This window comes from Panthera onca, chromosome B4 (assembly GCF_046562875.1).
Source record: "Panthera onca isolate mPanOnc1 chromosome B4, mPanOnc1 haplotype 2, whole genome shotgun sequence".
Classification (NCBI taxonomy): Eukaryota; Metazoa; Chordata; class Mammalia; order Carnivora; family Felidae; genus Panthera; species Panthera onca.
The window spans coordinates 48,149,250-48,162,357 of NC_138345.1; the positions used below are offsets into that span (position 1 = coordinate 48,149,250).

The 13,108-nt window shown below is 38.2% G+C and overlaps 1 protein-coding gene across 5 annotated transcripts in view; it reads right to left on the minus strand.

Annotated features, from left to right (window-relative positions):
• The window catches only part of GUCY2C (guanylate cyclase 2C), an 89,074-nt gene that overhangs the window by 37,499 nt on the left and 38,467 nt on the right, over positions 1-13,108 (minus strand). For all 5 annotated transcript variants that reach the window (XM_078450073.2, XM_078450074.2, XM_060658312.3 and 2 more), the window contains 2 exons: positions 12,761-12,846; positions 10,218-10,329 (listed from right to left, as the gene is read on the minus strand). In XM_078450073.2, coding sequence (XP_078306199.2) covers positions 10,218-10,329; positions 12,761-12,846 — 198 coding nt within the window. The remainder of the gene's footprint in view (positions 1-10,217; positions 10,330-12,760; positions 12,847-13,108) is intronic.

The window sequence follows — 13,108 nt, forward strand, 5'->3', positions numbered from 1 at the left end:
TAAGTTGGGCAAGCAGACATGAATAAAGAATAGACCCTACACTCACACAATATATGGTTTAAAAAGATGTGTAAACCAATAAGTGTGATATAAATTCTATGCTAGAAGTCTGGTGGGATTTGGGAAAGATCAATGGGAAGCTAAGAAAAAGCTTAGAAAAGATGAAATTCAAATTAAATGTTGAAGATGAGTGGCTGCTTACCAGTTGTATGGAGGAGTGATACATTTTAATCAGAGCGAGTAGCATCACTGAAGACACAAGGGCACGAGGTTGCAAGACCACCTCCCACCATTTTTTTAAGGAAATAGGAGGAAGTTGAGGGAGTAGGGAAGGGATTTCAGGCAAGATGAAAGAAAGATAAGTCTGGAGAAGTAAGAAGATAAATGGACATTTTGTGCTGTAATAAGTCATTTAGACTTTATTCCATGGGTAAGGTAGAGCTGCCAATTGAGTGTTAGCAATAATGCAACAATATGACTGGATCCACGCTTTCATTCTGGTGGCACTGTTGGTTAGACTAGAGGTGGGCAGGAAGCAGGACTGAAGCAGGAAGTCAGGTGGATGTTATTGTAACCCAGGAGGCAGATGATGATGGTTTAGAACATTCCCTGGCATTAAGTAAATCTTTGTAGAATGAATGAAACCATAGTGATAGTGTTATCTCAGTTGAAACATTCTGACACTTAGTTGGCAGTTGTGTACCCAGATAAAAGACCAGATGAAATCTCTTTTACTATTTGAAAGATTGAATTACTTTATTTATAAAGTTTGAAGTTAAATGTAGTAACAGTTGAGTAATGAAAAGTTCTGGCTAACTGAATTTTCTGGCTAAATGAGGATGAAGTGAAGTTGCCCAGGATGATACAATGTCCCTGTAATATGAATATTTAATGTGATGTCTCTTAGGTAAATAATGAGAGTTCTCTCAAAAATTACTTTTTGAGAAGTTGAGCATTTTATAAAGCATAGATCCTTCTATTGAATAACCCAAATACCCCAAAACTCTTAAAGAAATATATTAAAAATACAAGCTGACATTGTTACCACAGGCTATAATTAAGGGAAAAGAAAAAATAGTTGTAACTCAAAAAGTTACAAAGGAAAGAAGTAAAGAGTTGCAAAAATCCATGAGAAAAGACATACATTTTAAAAGTTAAGTGTGGAGAGAGAGAGTGCCGGAAGATGGCGGCGTAGGAGGACGCTGGGCTCACAGCGCATCCTGCCGATCACTTAGATTCCACCTACACCTGCCTAAAGAACCCAGAAAACCGCCAGAGGATTAGCAGAAGGGAGTCTCCGGAGTCAAGCGCAGACGAGAGGCCCACGGAAGAGGGTAGGAAGGGCGGCGAGGCGGTGCGCGCTCCACGGACTGGCGGGAGGGAGCCGGGGCGGAGGGGCGGCTCGCCGGCCAAGCAGAGCCCCCGAGTCTGGCTGGCAAAAGCGGAGGGGCCGGACGGACTGTGTTCCCACAGCAAGCGCGACTTAGCGTCTGGGAGGTCATAAGTTAACAGCTCTGCTCGGAAAGTGGGAAGGCTGGAGGACAAAGGGAGGGAGAGCTGCTGAGCCCCCGGACGGCAGAGCTCAGCTTGGCGGGGAACAAAGGCGCCAGCGCCATCTCCCCCGCCCATCCCCCAGCCAAAATCCCAAAGGGAACCAGTTCCTGCCAGAGAACTTGCTCGCTCCGCGCAAACACCCAACTCTGTGCTTCTGCGGAGCCAAACCTCCGGCAGCGGATCTGACTCCCTCCCGCTGCCACAGGGCTCCTCCTGAAGTGGATCACCTAAGGAGAAGCGAGCTAAGCCTGCCCCTCCAGCCCCCGTGCACCTTGCCTACCCACCCCAGCTAATACGCCAGATCCCCAGCAACACAAGCCTGGCAGTGTGCAAGTAGCCCAGACGGGACACGCCACCCCACAGTGAATCCCGCCCCTAGGAGAGGGGAAGAGAAGGCACACACCAGTCTGACTGTGGCCCCAGCAGTGGGCTGGGGGCAGACATCGGGTCGGACTGCGGCCCCGCCCACTAACTCCAGTTATACACCACAGCACAGGGGAAGTGCACTGCAGGTCCTCACCACGCCAGGGACTCTCCAAAATGACCAAACGGAAGAATTCCCCTCAGAAGAATCTCCAGGAAATAACAACAGCTAATGAACTGATCAAAAAGGATTTAAATAATATAACAGAAAGTGAATTTAGAATAATAGTCATAAAATTAATCGCTGGGCTTGAAAACAGTATACAGGACAGCAGAGAATCTCTTGCCACAAAGATCGAGGGACTAAGGAACAGTCACGAGGAGTTGAAAAACGCTTTAAACGAATTGCAAAACAAAATGGAATCCACGATGGCTCGGCTTGAAGAGGCAGAGGAGAGAATAGGTGAACTAGAAGATAAAGTTATGGAGAAAGAGGAAGCTGAAAGAAAGAGAGATAAAAAAATCCAGGAGTATGAGGGGAAAATTAGAGAACTAAGTGATACACTAAAAAAAAATAATATACGCATAATTGGTATCCCAGAGGAGGAAGAGAGAGGGAAGGGTGCTGAAGGGGTACTTGAACAAATTATAGCTGAGAACTTCCCTGAACTGGGGAAGGAAAAAGGCATTGAAATCCAAGAGGCACAGAGAACTCCCTTCAGACGTAACTTGAATCGATCTTCTGCACGACATATCATAGTGAAACTGGCAAAATACAAGGCTAAAGAGAAAATTCTGAAAGCAGCAAGGGATAAACGTGCCCTCACATATAAAGGGAGACCTATAAGACTCGTGACTGATCTCTCCTTTGAAACTTGGCAGGCCAGAAAGGCTTGGCACGATATCTACAGTGTGCTAAACAGAAAAAATATGCAGCCGAGAATCCTTTATCCAGCAAGTCTGTCATTTAGAATAGAAGGAGAGATAAAGGTCTTCCCAAACAAACAAAAACTGAAGGAATTTGTCACCACGAAACCAGCCCTACAAGAGATCCTAAGGGGGATCCTGTGAGACAAAGTACCAGAGACATCACTACAAGCATAAAACATACAGACATCACAATGACTCTAAACCCATACCTTTCTATAATAACACTGAATGTAAATGGATTAAATGCGCCAACTAAAAGACATAGGGTATCAGAATGGATAAAAAAACAAGACCCATCTATTTGCTGTCTACAAGAGACTCATTTTAGATCTGAGGACACCTTTAGATTGAGAGTGAGGGGATGGAGAACTATTTATCATGCTCCTGGAAGCCAAAAGAAAGCTGGAGTAGCCATACTTATATCAGACAAACTAGACTTTAAATTAAAGGCTGTAACAAGAGATGAAGAAGGGCATTATATAATAATCACAGGGTCTATCCACCAGGAAGAGCTAACTATTATAAATGTCTATGCGCCAAATACCCGAGCCCCCAGATATATAAAACAATTACTCATAAACATAAGCAACCTTATTGATAAGAATGTGGTCATTGCAGGGGACTTTAACACCCCACTTACAGAAATGGATAGATCATCTAGACACACAGTCAATAAAGAAACAAGGGCCCTGAATGATACATTGGATCAGATGGACTTGACAGATATATTTAGAACTCTGCATCCCAAAGCAACAGAATATACTTTCTTCTCGAGTGCACATGGAACATTCTCCAAGATAGATCATATACTGGGTCACAAAACAGCCCTTCATAAGTTTACAAGAATTGAAATTATACCATGCATACTTTCAGACCACAATGCTATGAAGCTTGAAATCAACCACAGGAAAAAGTCTGGAAAACCTCCAAAAGCATGGAGGTTAAAGAACACCCTACTAACGAATGAGTGGGTCAACCAGGCAATTAGAGAAGAAGTTAAAACATATATGGAAACAAACGAAAATGAAAATACAACAATCCAAACGCTCTGGGATGCAGCGAAGGCAGTCCTGAGAGGAAAATACATTGCAATCCAGGCCTATCTCAAGAAACAAGAAAAATCCCAAATACAAAATCTAACAGCACACCTAAAGGAAATAGAAGCAGAACAGCAAAGGCAGCCTAAACCCAGCAGAAGAAGAGAAATAATAAAGATCAGAGCAGAAATAAACAATATAGAATCTAAAAAAACTGTAGAGCAGATCAATGAAACCAAGAGTTGGTTTTTTGAAAAAATAAACAAAATTGACAAACCTCTAGCCAGGCTTCTCAAAAAGAAAAGGGAGATGACCCAAATAGATAAAATCATGAATGAAAATGGAATGATTACAACCAATCCCTCAGAGATACAAACAATTATCAGGGAATACTATGAAAAATCATATGCCAACAAATTGGACAACCTGGAAGAAATGGACAAATTCCTAAACACCCACACTCTTCCAAAACTCAATCAGGAGGAAATAGAAAGCTTGAACAGACCCATAACCAGCGAAGAAATTGAATCGGTTATCAAAAATCTCCCAACAAATAAGAGTCCAGGACCAGATGGCTTCCCAGGGGAGTTCTACCAGACGTTTAAAGCAGAGATAATACCTATCCTTCTCAAGCTATTCCAAGAAATAGAAAGGGAAGGAAAACTTCCAGACTCATTCTATGAAGCCAGTATTACTTTGATTCCTAAACCAGACAGAGACCCAGTAAAAAAAGAGAACTACAGGCCAATATCCCTGATGAATATGGATGCAAAAATTCTTAATAAGATACTAGCAAATCGAATTCAACAGCATATAAAAAGAATTATTCACCATGATCAAGTGGGATTCATTCCTGGGATGCAGGGCTGGTTCAACATTCGCAAATCGATCAACGTGATACATCACATTAACAAAAAAAAAGAGAAGAACCATATGATCCTGTCAATCGATGCAGAAAAGGCCTTTGACAAAATCCAGCACCCTTTCTTAATAAAAACCCTTGAGAAAGTCGGGATAGAAGGAACATACTTAAAGATCATAAAGGCCATTTATGAAAAGCCCACAGCTAACATCATCCTCAACGGGGAAAAACTGAGAGCTTTTTCCCTGAGATCAGGAACACGACAGGGATGCCCACTGTCACCGCTGCTGTTTAATATAGTGCTGGAAGTTCTAGCATCAGCAATCAGACAACAAAAGGAAATCAAAGGCATCAAAATTGGCAAAGATGAAGTCAAGCTTTCGCTTTTTGCAGATGACATGATATTATACATGGAAAATCCGATAGACTCCACCAAAAGTCTGCTAGAACTGATACATGAATTCAGCAAAGTTGCAGGATACAAAATCAATGTGCAGAAATCAGTTGCATTCTTATACACTAACAATGAAGCAACAGAAAGACAAATGAAGAAACTGATCCCATTCACAATTGCACCAAGAAGCATAAAATACCTAGGAATAAATCTAACCAAAGATGTAAAAGATCTGTATGCTGAAAACTATAGAAAGCTTATGCAGGTAATTGAAGAAGATATAAAGAGATGGAAAGACATTCCCTGCTCATGGATTGGAAGAATAAATATTGTCAAAATGTCAATACTACCCAAAGCTATCTACACATTCAATGCAATCCCAATCAAAATTGCACCAGCATTCTTCTCGAAACTAGAACAAGCAATCCTAAAATTCATATGGAACCACAAAAGGCCCCGAATAGCCAAAGTAATTTTGAAGAAGAAGACCAAAGCAGGAGGCATCACAATCCCAGACTTTAGCCTCTACTACAAAGCTGTCATCATCAAGACAGCATGGTATTGGCATAAAAACAGACACATAGACCAATGGAATAGAATAGAAACCCCAGAACTAGTCCCACAAACGTATGGCCAACTCATCTTTGACAAAGCAGGAAAGAACATCCAATGGAAAAAAGACAGTCTCTTTAACAAATGGTGCTGGGAGAACTGGACAGCAACATGCAGAAGGTTGAAACTAGACCACTTTCTCACCCCATTCACAAAAATAAACTCAAAATGGATAAAGGACCTGAATGTGAGACAGGAAACCATCAAAACCTTAGAGGAGAAAGCAGGAAAAGACCTCTCTGACCTCAGCCGTAGCAATCTCTTACTCGGCACATCCCCAAAGGCAAGGGAATTAAAAGCAAAAGTGAATTACTGGGACCTTATGAAGATAAAAAGCTTCTGCACAGCAAAGGAAACAACCAACAAAACTAAAAGGCAAGCAACGGAATGGGAAAAGATATTTGCAAATGACACATCGGACAAAGGGCTAGTATCCAAAATCTATAAAGAGCTCATCAAACTCCACACCCGAAAAACAAATAACCCAGTGAAGAAATGGGCAGAAAACATGAATAGACACTTCTCTAAAGAAGACATCCGGATGGCCAACAGGCACATGAAAAGATGTTCAACGTCGCTCCTTATCAGGGAAATACAAATCAAAACCACACTCAGATACCACCTCACGCCAGTCAGAGTGGCCAAAATGAAGAAATCAGGAGACTATAGATGCTGGAGAGGATGTGGAGAAACAGGAACCCTCTTGCACTGTTGGTGGGAATGCAAATTGGTGCAGCCGCTCTGGAAAGCAGTGTGGAGGTTCCTCAGAAAATTAAAAATAGACCTACCCTATGACCCAGCAATAGCACTGCTAGGAATTTATCCAAGGGATACAGGAGTACTGATGCATAGGGGCACCTGTACCCCAATGTTTATAGCGGCACTCTCAACAATAGCCAAATTATGGAAAGAGCCTAAATGTCCATCAACTGATGAATAGATAAAGAAATTGTGGTTTATATACACAATGGAATACTACGTGGCAATGAGAAAAAATGAAATATGGCCTTTTGTAGCAACATGGATGGAACTGGAGAGTGTGATGCTAAGTGAAATAAGCCATACAGAGAAAGACAGATACCGTATGGTTTCACTCTTATGTGGATCCTGAGAAACATAACAGAAACCCATGGGGGAGGGGAAGGAAAAAAAAAAAAAAAAAAGAGGTTAGAGTGGGAGAGAGCCAAAGCATTAGAGACTGTTAAAAACTGAGAAAAAACTGAGGGTTGATGGGGGGTGGGAGGGAGGGCAGGGTGGGTGATGGGTATTGAGGAGGGCACTTTTTGGGATGAGCACTGGGTGTTGTATGGAAACCAATTTGACAGTAAATTTCATATATTAAAAAAAAAAATAAAATAAATAAATAAAAAAAAAAAAAAGTTAAGTGTGGTTAAACCTAGGAAGCTTGCAGATGGTTCTAGAGATAATTTTAAAAAGCTTGCTCATGAAAAGAAATCAACTTTAAAAAGCAATGATAGTATGGTTTTACTTCTTCAAGATTGCTTTGGGTATATGGGGTCTTTTCTGCTTCCACACAAATTTTAACATTGTTTGGCCTACCTCTGTAAAAAAAGCTGTTGGTATTTTGACAGCGACTGCATTAAATGTATAGACTGCTTTGGGTAGTAAAGACATTTTAACAGTATTTGTTCTTCTAATCCATGAGCATGAAATGTCTTTCCATTTCTTTGTGTCATCTTGAATTTTGTCATCAGTATTTTAGAATTTTCAGAGTACAGATCTTTCACCTCTTTGGTTAAGTTTATTCCTAGGTATCTTATCTTATTATTTTGGGTAGGATTAAAGACCTAAATGTGAGACCGGAAACCACAAGAATCCTAGAAGAGAACTCAAGCAGTAACTTCTTTGACATCAGTCATAGCAACTTCTTTCTAGATATATCTCCTGAGGCAAGGGAAACAAAAGCAAAAATAATCTATTGGGACTATATGAAAATAAAAAGCTTCTGCACAGTGAAGAAAACAATCGACAAAACTAAAAGGCAACCCTACAGAATGGGGGGTGAGTATCCAAAATATATAAAGAACTTATAAAACACCCAAAAAACAATTAATCCAATTAAAACTGGACAGAAGACACAAACAGATATTTCTCCAAAGAAGACATCCAGACGGCCAACAGACACATGAAAAGATGCTCATCATTACTTATTATCAGGGAAATGCAAATCAAAACTATAATAAGATATCACTTCACATCTGTCAGAATGACTCAAGTCAAGAGCACAAGAAACAACAAATGTTGGTGAGGATGCGGAGAAAAAGGAACACTGATGCACTGTTGGTGGGAACGCAAACAGTATGAAAACAGTATGGAGGTTCCTCAAAAAGTTAAAAATAGGACTACTTTATGATCCAGCAATCACTTTACTGGGTGTTTACCCCCCAAAATATAAGAACACTAATTCAGAGGGATACATGCAGCCTTATGTTTATTGCACCATTATTTATAAGAGCCAAGATATGAAAGCAGCCCAAATGTCCATCAATTGATGAATGGATAAAGAAGTGGTATTTTACAAAGGAATATTTAGCCATCAAAAAGAATGAAATCTTGCCATTTCAATAACATGAATGAGGCTGGAGAGTATCATGCTAAATGAAATAAGTTAAGAAAAACAAATGTCATATGCTTTCACACATATGTAGAATTTAAGAAACAAAATGAAAAAGCAAAGGGAAAAAATGAGAGAGAGAGAGAGAGAGAGAGAGAGAGAGAGAGAGAGAGAGAAAGAAAGAAAGAAAGAAAGAAAGAAAGAAAGAAAGAAAGAAAGAGACTCTTACTTATAGAGAACGATCTGATGGTTACCAGAGGGGAGAGACTGGGGATGGGTGAAATAGGTGATGGGGATTAAGGACAGCCCTTGTCATGATGAGCACAGGGTGATGTTGGAAGTGTGGAATTATTATACGGCACACCTGAAACTAATATAACACCGTATATTAACTGGAATCAAAATAAAAACTTTAAAAAAGAGCAATGATAACAGTAAATCTGAAGTCAGTTCGGGATTGTTTATTGTTTAGAAGAATAGGATCCCCACTTCCCACATCCTTCTTTGCTTTAGTCAACTGCATATGGCTACTGAATAAAAACACAGGGATCATTTTTAACCATATACGACTCATGGAACACAAGAGGACTAAAAATATAGCAAGAACTTTAACACAAGCAAGTGCATCAAAACACAACTTTTCTCTTTAAGTCCTATTGACCTCAGTTTCTGGTTATTAGAACAGGGCTGTGAGACAAATATTTATAGTTTATTCTTTAGTATTTAAAAATGGTAAATTAATACAGAGTCATGGGAAAAATTGGAAAATTAAGAAAAACATAAAATGGCCAAAAAAAAATTCTCCTAGGATCCTACTATTCAGAAGCTATCACTGTTAACATTTTAGCATATTTCTTTACAGTCTATTTCTAACATAGTTTTACAAAGAATAGAATCTTATTAAATAAAAATTTGTTAACTTTCCTGTTAATTTACCTTGTGAGTTTTCCCATGTCATTTAAAATTCTTTGTAAATATTTTAATTGGTTTATGATGTACCATTTATGAATGTATCACTTTTTTCTAAATTATTTTATACATTTATGAATGTATCACTTTTTCTAAATTATTTTATTAATTTTATTAATTCTAAATTATTATTATATTAATAATAAATTTAATAAAAAATTTATTATTATTATTATTTTTTGCATCTTGGGCATAAATATTTGTCCAAATTTAAACTTTTTTCCCTAAAAATAGATTAGTAATGTGAAATTACTTACTATTTATTGTAGTAATCCTTGGCTAAGCCAGACTGTCCTGAGACTTTGTTGCCCAGGAGATACTTAGCTGACCCTATACAGTGATGCCCAATGTTATATGGTCACATCGGAAGTTGCACGGGTGAAGTTATAGTCATGTTAGGGCTTTCCATGATATTATAGGATCTCATCTTAAGTAGATGGGTAATCATCATTATAACCCAAGTATATATCCTGTGAGGAAATGGGGGGAGACTTTTGAAGCCATGCTCACTGATGACTGACGGCTGCTGGCATCATGTGTTTCTTGCTGAAATATGTATACTTTGAGTTTATTGCAGTAAAACAGAGTAAGTGGCATTAAGAATATATGTCTTTGTGTTCACTTTGCCAGTTGTTGCAACTAATTTTCTATAGGTTAATTTTTGTCAGTGATTAGGTAGGACACATATTAAAGAGAGGTATAGCTAAATTAGAATAGGGATAGCTTCAGCATTTAATTAGAACTGTAATATCATTCATTGGGAAGGGAAGTCCACATTTTACAAGCCTAGCAAATCTAATTCAGACAACAGACAAAATAAACAAAAAAATAAAAGCAGGCTAATTGTATAAACCATAGAATGTGCTTACCTTACCAGAAAAGCCATTTCAGGGAAAGAAAATTCACCAAAGGATATCTTACCCTCGCCTGGGATATCATTAGGAAGTTTGTGGTTCTTCCAGATGAATGTGGGGGTTTCTTCCTTTGGAGTAGTCCTATTTACATGGGTGTCATAGGTCAATAGAACGTTGTACTGTGCCAGGGCATGAAAAAGAAGAAGGATGAACAGAAAAAGACATTTTAGAATGACTTCTGATGAGACTGTCCTGCCCATTGACATTTGAATTTCATAGTAACACTTCTCAATGAAACAAGGTAATGTTTTGCAGCCAGGAGCTTAGCTAGGTAGCATCCACTTATTGGTTCACAGCATGAAGGTAGCTTTAAGCCCCATGTGGGTCAATTATTTTGTTTCTTTATGATCATACATCGTATGAGTAACTCCTACCCAATATAGAATCTTTGCATCTTTAGAGAATTAGTTCAAGCCTCTCATTTTACGAATGTTAAAAGAGAGACCAAAAGAAATTAATGGCTAACTCTAAGTCACATGACAAGTGAAGCACCAATGTTTTGCACAATATTAAGTTGCTTTGAAAACAATATATTGAGAAAATGCATCACAGGTAAAATCCATTATCTATTTTGATATAGGTCAAGGGGCTCTGAAATAATGCTACATTTAAATTCTATCAATTACATAATTTTCAAATATCTTCTATCCTTTTGCTCTAATATGCTGTCTTGTACATGATACTAATTAGACTTCTAAAAGAAAAGGTTTTTTTTTCAAGCAATCCACCAATGGGATATATTAATATATCCTTACAATATTGCTGCATATATTGAGTCGGTTTTGTAAAAGACATCTGAAAAATGACCATCTTTCTAAATTCAACACCATTCCCTCAAAACTTTCTGGACAAAAGTTTTATATCTTTAGAAATATACTTTTAATTTTTTTAATGTTTATTTATTTTTGACAGAGAGAGAGACAGAGCATGAGCAGTAGAAATATACTTTTAACTTGAAAGTATGATCTATAATTGCATATATTGAGGATAGTAAATATCCTAACATTCGGGTACAGTACATTGACTTTCTATTGAGGCTTTCTCTGGATATAGAATAGCTTATCTATATCTCTGTGTTTTGAGAATTAATCCCTGGTTGCCTGTATATACATATTATACAGCACAACTGCTGGCACTAGATTATTGGAAAATTCAACTAGATTTACCTTTATTGAAAAATTCAGCTAGATTTTCCTTCAGAGAGAGTAAGTGTACAGAATATTTTTTATACTGAAGAGCAGTTATGAGGATGATATAGGATCGTCATGTATTTGCTTCTCTCCAAAGGAATCATTAGGTGCAAATGACTTAGAGGGGAGTATAGTTATCTTTGTAGTTACTATAATAACTGGAGCATTGGTGACACTTTTCTAAAGGTACTCCCATGAAATGTATGTGAAATATAGCATTATATTAAAGGTTTATATAGTAACTGTAAACTATGGAGTAGTTTTCTGAAATGCCGCCCTCAAATTTCTGGTTTAACTTTCTCAATCTGGACATCTTTTCTCTAGCTTTCCATATTTCCCATTACAGATATCTTTTACAAGGGGGGGGGGTGGTCAACATATATGCCAAATGTATGACTTAAAGATGCCATAATGATCACATTGTAAAATTACATGAAAAAATGAATAACTCTTTGTCTTAGATTCCTAGTTATGTGAGGACACAATGTCTTAAAGAAAAATACTTTCTACTGACCATTTGGTTGGCTAGAACAGTGGCTTTCATAGTTTGCGATGGGCACAATTTTGGGTGACATACAGATAGGTGTTTTGATTTTAAATTAAATGCTGATCAGCCATTAATTATATTCCAGATAAGAAGCTAAGCAAGCACTGGAAACATGGAAAAGTAAGACCCATTCCCTTTCTTTAAAGAACCTACATGGGGGTGCCTGGGTGGCTCAGTTGGTTAAGCTTCTCACTCTTGATTTTGGCTCAGGTCATGATCTCATGGTTTGTGAGACTGAGCCCTATGCTGTGCTGACAGGGTGGAGCCTGTTTGAGATTCTTTCTATGAATCTCTCTGCTCCTTCCTCTGCTCCCTTTCAAAACAAATAAACTTTAAAAAATAAAGAACCTATATGTAGGTGAGAAGAAAAGATACATGTAATGTGAATAAAAACATGACATTATAGGATGGCTTGTGCCAGAAATATTGCACAATTAGTGATTTTTATGAGTTCAGATGGAGAGAACAGGGAATGTTTCATTGAAATTTTTAGCTGTGGAAATGAATAAACAATTCTTAGGACAGAAGTGTCATCCTATCATTGATATCCCATCAACAGTCTGGTATTTATATCAATATATTCTGGCTAAGTATCTTATATAGAGTCAATAGAGTATGGATATTCTAAATAAGGTCTATGGGTCAAAATGCTTAAAGAATAGTCTCAAGTAGGGCATAATTGTGAATTTGAAAAAAATAACTTGCAGATTTTTAAACACAACTTCTCTAATTCCTTTTCTATCACTTGCCTTGTAGTTATCCTTCCTCTCCTAGTCACTTCACCCCAAATTCCTGATAAGAAGTCAGACATACTTTGTTGGTATCCACGGAGGTATACAGAAGCATCATAGTGTTGTCAATATCCCCACAGTTGTCCAAAGTCACAGGACCCGCATGCCCTAGGGTAAAATCAGGAAAAGTTAGAGGTTATTTTTGACTTTTTGACAGAAGGTATGAAATAGGTTCAAATTGCTCTATTTTACTGAAAGATTGTCTTAATGAGCTAATCAGAAGGAATCTCCATTGGCTCCTAGCCCTGAGATCTCTGATGGATATTTATTTTAATGTTTATTGATTTGAGAGAGAGAGAGAGAGAGGCGGGGGGGGGGGGGGGGAGAGAGAGAAAGAAAGCATGAGCAGAGGAGGGGCAGAGAAAGAGAA